Source organism: Quercus robur, chromosome 4, assembly GCF_932294415.1.
Source record: "Quercus robur chromosome 4, dhQueRobu3.1, whole genome shotgun sequence".
Taxonomy (NCBI): Eukaryota; Viridiplantae; Streptophyta; class Magnoliopsida; order Fagales; family Fagaceae; genus Quercus; species Quercus robur.
Window position 1 is genome coordinate 43564297 of NC_065537.1, and position 10333 is coordinate 43574629.

The window sequence follows — 10333 nt, forward strand, 5'->3', positions numbered from 1 at the left end:
ATTAAAAAATTAGATGGACGTATGGCACAAAATTGAACTTTAATTAAAATTCAATTTAGAATTTAATTGAATTTAGACTCTTTGATTTTTGCACTTAATAATTCATTTGACACACAAATTTAAAAATTATATTAGACACATGGCGCAAAATTAGACATAATTTAGAATCTAATTGGATTTAGACTCTTCATTTTTTGCACCCAATAATTTACTTGCCATAAAAATTAAAAAATTAGATGAGACACATGACACAAAATTGAATTTTAATTTAGAATCTAATTGAATTTAGACTCTTTGATTTTTGCACCTAATAATTCACTTGACACACAAATTTAATAATTAGATGAGACAAGTGACTCAAAATTAGACTTCAATTTAGAATTTAATTAGATTTTCTCTCAGTTTTGTTTATTAATATATATATATATATATATATATATAGATTTACAGAGTATAGGGTAAGATGAGGCTATTCACCAAAGTTGTTATCGATTTACAAAGTACAAGATGGGCTCTAAAACATCTATCAACTATATTCTAAAAGAGGCATGAGATTGTTATTGATATATAAAGTAGAAGATGGGCTCCTCAAAAAAAAAAAAAAAAAAAAAAAGGTAGAGGATGGGCTCTACATATCTGGTCAGCTGTTGTTGTGTGCACTTGTTGCAGCTCTGGTTTTGTAGTCATTTGAGCTTCTTCTATAGAGATCAGCCTGCAGGATTTGTGAGGAAGAATAGGGTCAAAATTCTGTGTCTATTTATCTTTCTTTCTCTGGTGATACAACAGCTTGATTGGGATATCTGTTTGGTTTGGATTCCGCTGATTGGGTATGGAGGGTCAAGTGGGTATTCCCAAGTGGCAGGTTGGACCCATTATGTTGGTTTATTTGGCATTCCTCTAGTAGGATATGGTTCCATCATACTAGCAATTTTAATACAATACAGTAAGCAAGCAGATGCGAGAACAGTATAGTATGCAAGCAAATGAGGCATGAAATTTTTTAAAGGTGGAATGGATCCATATGAGTATGAAATCAAGCTTTTGAACAAGAACATGGGAAGTGATATAGTAATAGGGTTGGATATTAGATATCATTATGACTTTTGGGTTTATAGAGCTTTATTTTTTTCTCAAATCCTTTCTGCTATGAAGTATCTTGAATTTCCTCTAGATTTAATGGACTTGCTTCAATTATTGGCGCTGTAAAGTATCCTTAATTGCCTCTAGATTTAACGGACTTGCTTCAGTTATTGGTATCTACTAATTCGTCAGTTGGAAGTCATAGTTTATCATCCTTTATTGTAGAATTGGCAAAAATGGGTTAATTATATACATAATTATCAAGTAACACCTAGAAGATTAATCATTTTTTGAATCAAAAGTAGTTGTTTGAGAGAATCTTTATGGTCAATTACAACTATCACTATCATGTTCCCTCTTATATGTTGAGCTTTCTGAGGATATTTTATACTCGTTCACGATTTGGATCAGAAAAAAAAAAAATGTCTATATTCAAAACCTCTTCTCCGACTACAAAGTCTTACTACAAAATCCTCCAATATTTTGAAAAGTTGGTGATCGATATGTTTCTGCCATATAAAAAAGGTACTGATTTTCATACGGCTGGTAATGTATGTATCTGGTTGTTTATATCTTTCAAAACGGTTTGTGTAGTGTCCAAACAAATTTTTTACATATGGATTCGTGTAGTGTTGAAACAATTTTATACATTTGACGTGTTCCTATGGCCATTATTGTTGTTTATGCATTTTATTGTTCCCATGGTAGGTACCTCTTCATCGTCTATGCAACTTGGATGTCTCATGCTAAGTATAACTAATGTTTTATTTTTGTACCTTTAGATTGAGAGAATGTTCATAGGCCTTCTCTCCCTCGAAGAGGGGCCTGTCCCACCGCGTTGCCACCCATAAATGGTAATGACCAAAATGAAATGTTATCAAAAAATAAAATTAAGGACCAAAACGAAACTTATGAATCAGCAAGAACGAAAATAAAAATACCACCTAAATATAGAGACAAAAAATAGAATTTTCCTTCTTTTCTTTTTTCCTTCTTTTAAAAACTAGGTAAGATTTCAAGTGTTAACCATTGGTAATCTTCTTAACACCACTTTGGTGCTCACTTATCAAACAACGAATCTTTTACAAGAGGAATCTAAAAACGACAAGTTACATATATCTTCAAACTATCAATCTTTAAACAGAGTTTTTAGAAAAGATATGGAATGAGAGCCTTAACATCCTCGGGAAAATTTTCAAATTTTGAGAGATACCATCTCCTGGTGGCATAACTCCTTCCCATCAAGTAAAAAATAGTGCCCAAAGTGAAGGAGAATGCATATAGTGTTTGGGAGATAAAAGAGATCCCTAAGAAATCTATAATTTCAAAAAGATAATGTGGGCATATCACTAAGTCAAACAAACCACCCTTCGGAATCCTATACTCTTTGTCACCATTTCCCCTCAGTTTAGAGAGGAGGTAATGGTGGTAAAAGTTGCCCCCAATTCCTATAAGAAACAACAAAATTCCAGGATACTTCAGATCAACTGGTGGCTCTGAAATGTCTTGTGATAGGTGCTGGGCATAAATCATGCTTGCAGTGGACAAGAAATAGCTAAGAGAGATAGGAATTGCAGAATCAAGTATCATCCCGCCGCTGAATTGGTGAACAACTAGCACCTATAAAACACGGTATAGTATTTAAGTATTTAACCAAGTACGAAATCAAACAAGAAAACACTAATTGACTGCCTCTATATATGTTAGATCTATTTGTTCCAATTGTCAATAACATAAATTCATCCATTATAATTGCCAAACAAGAATGATATATAAAATGGAATACGTTTTCTTGTAAGACATCAATATCTTTTCTAGATCACTGTCATGAGCTTCTCCAAACTTATACACAAAATCATTGTCTTTCCCTTTGAGTAATACCTTTAAATGTCCTTTAATCATCTAACAATAATCTCTTTACATGATTAAACTTTTCAACTATGTTTGCACTTTGAGAAATACATGTTGTGGTATAATAAAAAAAAAAAAAAAAAAAAAAAAAAAAACAGTAACGATAATTCAACAAAATAAACTTGAGTGAGTGTGTGTGTGTGTGTGTGAAGGAGAGAGAGAGGGATGGGATTGTACCTCAAAGATCCTCTTAAAGAAATGAAGGGCTAGAGCTGACTTAAGCAACAGAGTTCGGAAATCATGATATGGGAAAAGCACAAAGGATGTGAGAGCAGCAAGAAACGCCGGAGTATAGAGAAAGAGCATGCCTGTTCTGCTAGAAAGTTTAATTTTTGTTATAGATTGGTGAGAATTTGCATTCCAAAATTTGGAGTAGTTCAAGTGCTTTCCTCTTGCTTCCGAGAACCCAGTATAAGCCAATGATGTTAAGCTCACAACTGACATGGCCTTGATGAAAAGTGATGGGGGTGGTGGGAAAATAAAACTCAGAAACACAGACATCACCATGGCTACCCTTTTGTGATTTGAGCTCTCTCTCTCTCTCTCGATTTCTGCAATGTTCTGGAGATATATGGTTGAGAGAAATGTGGTTGAGTAGCTTAATTATATAGTTGTGCCAAATAAAGAAGAGTATGACACGTTGGGTAGTCTTGTCACTCGTGGCTGCATCGCATTCACACACAAAAATATAAAAATAAAAAATAAAACATGTGCTATATATATTATATTTATTTATTTATTTTAATCTAATGATTGGAGTGTCCACATCTTTCTGATTCGATCCAGATATGGTTTTGATCTTGGAGAATGCACACTAGTTTTGACCAAAAATTTGATATTGTTGATGCGATAAATTATTTGTAATGGGTCAAATAATAACTAATGAAAGTTTACGAACTTAATAGCTATGAACAAAATTGTCTAATTTTTTTTTTTAGCATTACTTTTTGCTCTTTGGCTCTGTTTCTTTGCTTTGATTTTTATTATCCTTAAAAAAATATATATTTGGCCGGTGGTCTTTTTAAAACAAAGATAGAGCTTTATGCTATTTGGAAAAGTATGAATGAATAACATAAAATTCATTTATCATGTAGCATTTGGCATTATGGAGCAACAGTAATAATGTGGCCATGTCAAGGATAGCTGTAGGGTTTTTTTTTTTTTTTTTTTTTTTTTTTTTTTTTTTTTTTTATGAACAGAAAATTTTTATTTAAAAAAAAAACTCCAGACGGAGAAAACACAGCAAAAAGAAAGGAAATTATACAGCAGAAAGAAAATTAGCCTCCACCTTTATAACATTACCAAAACAAGGGGGCAATTTGTAACATCAAAGGAACCTACAAAATTATTAAAAATGGACCATCTCACTAGAGCATGAGCTGCCATATTTGCCTTCCTAGGAACCCAACAAACCATTGGATTAGGGTTTGGTTATGAGGAGGGATTTTATTATATCATTTATGATGAGTGGATTTTATTATATCATATGTTTGTCGGGCGTCTCGATATTGATTACCTAATTAATCATATATTGGGTCAACGGTGCCTATAAGGCTATTATTAATATGGCAAAACTTAGATACAGTACCTTAAATGTTATTCTTTAGGTTCTTCTATTAAGATTCAACCATATAACAACTTAATTAATAAATAATATACTTCCATCTTATGAGAAAAAATTCACATGACAAAATCTTAAAAGGGGAATCTAAGGAATAGTACTTAAGTACTGTATTTAAGTCTTGTCCTTATTAATAAATCATTTTAGAAAAAATTTGACACCACTTTTATGGAAAATATAAAAAGCAGTCAAAAAAATTAATTACTTTTTTTTTTCATAAAAAGTTTCTAAAAATATATCTTAAATTAATGCCTTTGGGGCATCCATTAACTTTTTCCAATGAAAAATAAAATCACTAATAACTCATAAACTAATAGGCTATTTGGATGGAAGGAGGAAGGAAGGGAAGTGGAGGGGAGTAGAGTATAGTTGGCTAAAAATAAGTCAATTTGTGCTAAATTTACTCTACTCTACTTTACTCTCCCTCCCTCTCCCTCAATCCAAATGGACCATAAGCTGTCAAACCCAAACCCAGTCACAATCTTTTTTTTTTTTTTTTTTTTTTTAACCAAACAATACCAAATCCTCAAATCTCCTTACCCAGTCACCTTCCTCCACAATTCCACCTGAGTAGACACCAATGTCCCTTCCAAACTCACCTTTACCACGACAAACCGTGCTTGCATAAGCAAACTTAGATATTTGATTATGGTGGATAAATTGGGGTATTAAGCAAGGGTTGTTGGGGGTGGCGTGGTGGTGGTGCGAAGTTCCAAGGTAGAGTTCACGGCAGCTATAAATCTATAATGTCGACCCAAATCGTGATGTGATAGTGACCTTTTTATTTGTTTATTTATAATTATGTCACCTTATTATTGGTCCAACTAGACCACATTAATTGAACGTGATATGCTCCCAGGTTTAATCTATTTTCTCGTGCATCATATTTAAGCCCAATAAATTTTGACACTTATAAATAAAATAAGGATAGATGATTTTTTTTAGTTTGGTTAGAAGAAGATCCTTGTTTCATTAGCCAAGCTATTTGATGATGCCGGAAATAATACCACCAGTGAGTCACACGTTCCTCGTACGATCGTAAATGGCACCTGCACAACGAAAAGGAATAACCTAGCAGAGAGTACCGGTGTGGTACCGGCCAAACACCCTCCGAAGGTCAAGTTAGAACTATTCTCACTACTCTAGAGTGCTAGAGAGGGTAAATTATGCGTACCTTGGGTCGCGAGGGTGCTTAGGTTTTTATAGTAGCGAGGGTTACCCCTCTTTCCCTTGGAGTAGAAGTCCTTTCCTTATAAGAGTCCTCTTGAGCGTATTTTTCGGGATCTTTTCTTTATAGGGATCCCTCGAATATTATCTAGCGTGGGAAGCAAGACAATTCCTTATACGTAGCGTGGGTAGCAAGTCAACTTATGCTCGGTCCGTCAGCCTCAATTTATTTCCTTCAGCTTTTTGGGCGTCATCTAGTGATGCCGTCACTCTTGGAGACAGTTGACCCTATGACCGTCAGCTATCGCGCCGTCTGCTACGTCCGAAAGACTGCACTAAACCGTCAGTCTTAGGCTCTCCTTTTATCCTCATCAGTTGCCCCCTACTCTACATGCTCGATGCTCAAAACCGTCAGCATGTGGAGTTATTTCTTAGAGACGAAAAAGAAAACGAATTATGAATGACTCCTCGAGCCGCGAGCTATTAAATGCAAGGTCACGTGGCGCGCAGTCGTTGGCCTCGTTCCTGGGCACGAGCGTCGCCTCGCCTTCCGTGCGTTTTCCCTCTTATATAAATACCACGCCCCTTGTCTCATTTCGCCATTTCAACCTCACTGACTTTTCAAGAGAGAACCCGTCGCCCTTACTCACGATTTGTTCCGTCAACTGTTATCAATACCGTCACTCCCAAGGTTGTCTCATCCATTCAAGATCCATTTCATCTGTAAGTTCTTCTTCCCTTTTCTTTGCTTTCTTACTTTTGCCTGAAAATTTTTTTATTGAGAACGTCAGTCTAGGAACTTAGAGTGTATCCGTCACTTGTAGGTAGTCAGATGTCAAGTGACGCGTCGAGTGATCAGTCGTCAGTCCGCGATGGAGCGGGCTACGACGAATTTTTTGGCTCAGGTCAAGAGTCCGATGGCTTTTCTGAGTCGTCAGGAAAAGAAACGTCAGCCCAATCCCTTAGTATTGACGTAGAAGACCATGTCGAGGGAGTAAGGGAGAAGGTGTTAAGTGAGGTTGAGGTCGAGGGGAGAGACGAGGAAATTGTTGGTGACGGGAACTGGGATGAAGGTGACGAGGAGATTGATAGTGACGGGGATAGGGATGACGGTAACGAGGTCAGTAGTAACGGGAATGAGGATGAAGGTGACGAAGAGTCCTGTAAGGGAACTTCAGGGAGTTCTGGAGGTAATCGTCCCTTCATCTTTCTGGAGGAGTGGGCCGTCAATAAATTCCTTCCAAAGATGAGCAACCGAGTTTTTAATGAGTTGCGCATTCGTTTCCAAATCCCAGACCACATTCCCATCCGTCTCCCTAGAAAAAACGAGAGGTGTAATACAGGGAGGACTACTGATGTGGGGATGTACGATGCCATGTTCGCAGCAGGCCTTAGATTACCACTGACGGCTTTACACCGTCAGCTGGCAGATTTCTTAGGGTTATCCGTCAGCCAGATTGCTCCGAATGCCTGGAGGATCTTCATTGGTGCTGAGATCCTTTGGGGTCGCTTGAGTTGGGGGAACCGTCACCTTTCGCTAGACGAGTTCTTTTATTGTTACAGACCCCAGCATAAAGTATCCGCCAAGGGGACATACCATTTTGCTCCTCGTGAAAAGAACTTAAGATTAGTGTCTGATATGCCGGACTCAAATAGGAATTGGAAGAGTAGATTTTTCTTTGTTAAGGGGACGGACTGGGTGTGCCGTCCGGATGAGTGGGATACGTTGCCCGGTGGTTATTTTGATAACACTTGGGCTTATATTAGGGAGTCAAGTTGCCCCCTTCTCTTTTTTTCTACCGTCTCTTTTCATTTACCAGGGAGTTTTCTTAACACCGTCTCTTTTAACACCGTCAATTCCCTTTTGTTTCAGTTAGCGCTCGCTCGGAGATATCTGACGAACAAAGGGAATTCATCCGTCGGATACTTGGCATACCGCTTGAGCAACGTAAGTGTAGGGATTTGATCACCCTAGACACTCTCCATTTGTATTGTGGGGGTCTTGAGCCGACGGCTGAAGCTCGGAGGTTGGAAGAATTTTCTCGAAAGCGTAAGTGAATGCCTTATTTAATTCATCGGCTTATTTATTCCGTCTGCTCTTACTGACCCGTCAGTTTATTTTGCGTAGAGATGGAAGCTGCGAAGCAAAGGGTGTGGGCCGCCGCTGCCCGTAAGAAGGAGGAAGACAAGGCCAAGGGAAAAGAAGGAGCATCGACCCCTCATTCTTCTTTGAAGGGTTCAATTAAGAGGAAGGCTGACGGAAAGGATGATCCTCCTTCTAAGAAGGTGGCCGTCAGTCCTAGGGACGTGCCCTCCAAGAAGTCGCCCCCCAAGTCTAGTCACGGCGCTGGGAAAGGAGTGATGACCTCTTCTGGTCCCGTCATTGAGGAGCCCCGTTGCTTGTTGACTTACAAGGATTACGCTGTTGAGGGGGTGGAATCTCTCATAAAACAGACGGATCTGGATCCTTGTGCTCAGCTAGGGACGGAGGACCTGGGAGCGTCAGCCTTCTTTGATATAGCATGGGTATGTTTCCTACTTTGAACAATCTGATCTTTACCTTGCTTAATGGCTGACGGTTGTACTTCCTTCAGGCCTTGGTTCGTGTTAAAGCACTTCAAGACCGGTGCGTGGCCAAAGAAGGCGTCGTCTCTCGGGTGAGAAGGCACAACTCCAACCTGATGGATCAACAGGCGCAATATAAGGAGGCCGTCCGTCTCTTAAACTCAGATCTGAAGGATGTGAGGGAGAAGTTAGGAGAGGCTGAGGCCCAGCAGAAGAAGCTTGAGGAGGAGCTTTCATCTTTACGTGCGCAAGTAGAGACGGCTGGGACTGACGCGGTCGAAAAATTCAAGACAACCCAGTCATTCATTGATTCCTGCGCTGATTATTATGGCACAAGTTTCGATGATTGTCTGAAGCAAGTAGCGTCAGTTTATCTGGAGTTGGATCTATCTGGAATTACCATGGATGCCTCCGTGCCGATGACTCCTGCTGGCGACACTGCCGCTGACAAAGATGACGAACCCCTCAATATGGATTTTTTGCTTAATGATGCTGGAGTTGTTTTAGCCCAACCTGCTGTCACTACCCCTGCCGAGTCTTCAGATAAAGCACAAATTGCCAAGGATAAAGCTGACGGGGTCTCTAAGGACGTTCCTGCCACTTAATCCTGGCTATTTATTTTAATTTTTGAACAATGTTTTTAAGTGCCCTTACGTTTATTGGGCTTTTTACTTGTAACTCTATCTGCCCTTTTTATGGTGCCTGGTATCCGTTGCTTTGAACATGTATACTGACGTTTTTATTCCTTTGTTGACTAATTTCAATGAGACCGTTATCTTTTTGATTTTTAGCCTTTTTCGATTAGCTCGTCATCTTTACAGGCTTGTTGGTTTGAGAACCTCATAGTTTCATTTTATGGTCAGACCGTCATCAATTTGACCGTCAACCTTATAGGTCCTTTAGTTCTGGTCCATATGATGATATTTTCATCCATTGGACCGTCAACTTTCCAGCGTTGGCTTTTTCGAACCGTCATTCTCTTGGCCTTAGCCTTGTTGTTTTGTTGGTCCGTTAGTTTTTAAGGCATGGTCCATTTGATGACCGTCAGCTTTTTAGCTTTAGCCTTTCTGGACCGTTATTTTCTTGGCCTTAGCCTCGATGTCTGACACCTTCGTTAATCCGTCAATTTTTAAGGCCTGGTCCATATGATGATAGCTTCATCTATTAGACCGTTAGCTTTTTAGCTTTAGCCTGTCCGGACCGTTATTTTCTTGGCCATTAGCCTTGATGTCTTTTGACATCTTCGTTAGTCCGTCAGTTTTTAAGGCTTGGTCCATATGATGATAGATTCATCTATTGGACCGTCAGCTTTTTAGCTTTAGCCTTTCCGGACCGTTATTTTCTTGGCCTTAGCCTCGATGTTTTTGACACCTTCGTTGGTCGGTCAGTTTTTTTTCTTTAGTCCGTGTGTTATGGACTTAGTCGTTTTGGCCGCAAACTTAGTGGACCGTAGAAAAAATACACTTCAGCAATTTCTGAATAAAACTCCTCTTATTGTCATGCATTCAAATAAAAGTAATTAAAACCAAATCCTGCCCCTTGGGCTAAAAAGTATTGTTGCAAAAAAAAAAAAACTAAAGTAAATGATAAATCTGAGGAGTAAAACTATAATTTGCTGAAATAGAAAAGAGGTTGGTCTTCATGCTGCCGCTCCTATTGGTAGTACTTTCGTAGGTGCTCGGTGTTCCATGGGTGTGGTAGTTTCTGTCCCTCCAACGTTTCTAGGTGGTAAGTACCTTTTCTCTGCCACGACGAAACTCGGTAAGGACCTTCCCAATTGGGGCCGAGTTTCCCTTGGGTAGGGTCCCTAGCGGCGCCCATGACCTTTCTAAGAACAAGGTCTCCAACTTGGAAGTCTCTGTGTCGAACCCGAGAGTTGTAGTATTTGGCCATGCGGTCCTGGTACCTAGCGAGCCTTTGTTCCGCTGCTGCTCTGATCTCGTCGACTAGGTCGAGCTGTAGTCGCATAACCTCGTCGTTTTTGTTCTC

General features: G+C 38.9%; 1 protein-coding gene across 1 annotated transcript; it reads right to left on the bottom strand.

Annotated features, from left to right (window-relative positions):
* Window positions 1-2093: 2093 nt before the first annotated feature.
* LOC126722008 (steroid 5-alpha-reductase DET2) lies at window positions 2094-3580 on the bottom strand. Its single transcript, XM_050425148.1, has 2 exons — window positions 3169-3580; window positions 2094-2700 (listed from the first exon to the last, which is right to left on the bottom strand). Exons 1-2 carry the CDS (start codon window positions 3496-3498, stop codon window positions 2230-2232), a joined length of 801 nt encoding a protein of 266 aa, XP_050281105.1. The 5' UTR covers window positions 3499-3580; the 3' UTR covers window positions 2094-2229.
* Window positions 3581-10333: the final 6753 nt, after the last annotated feature.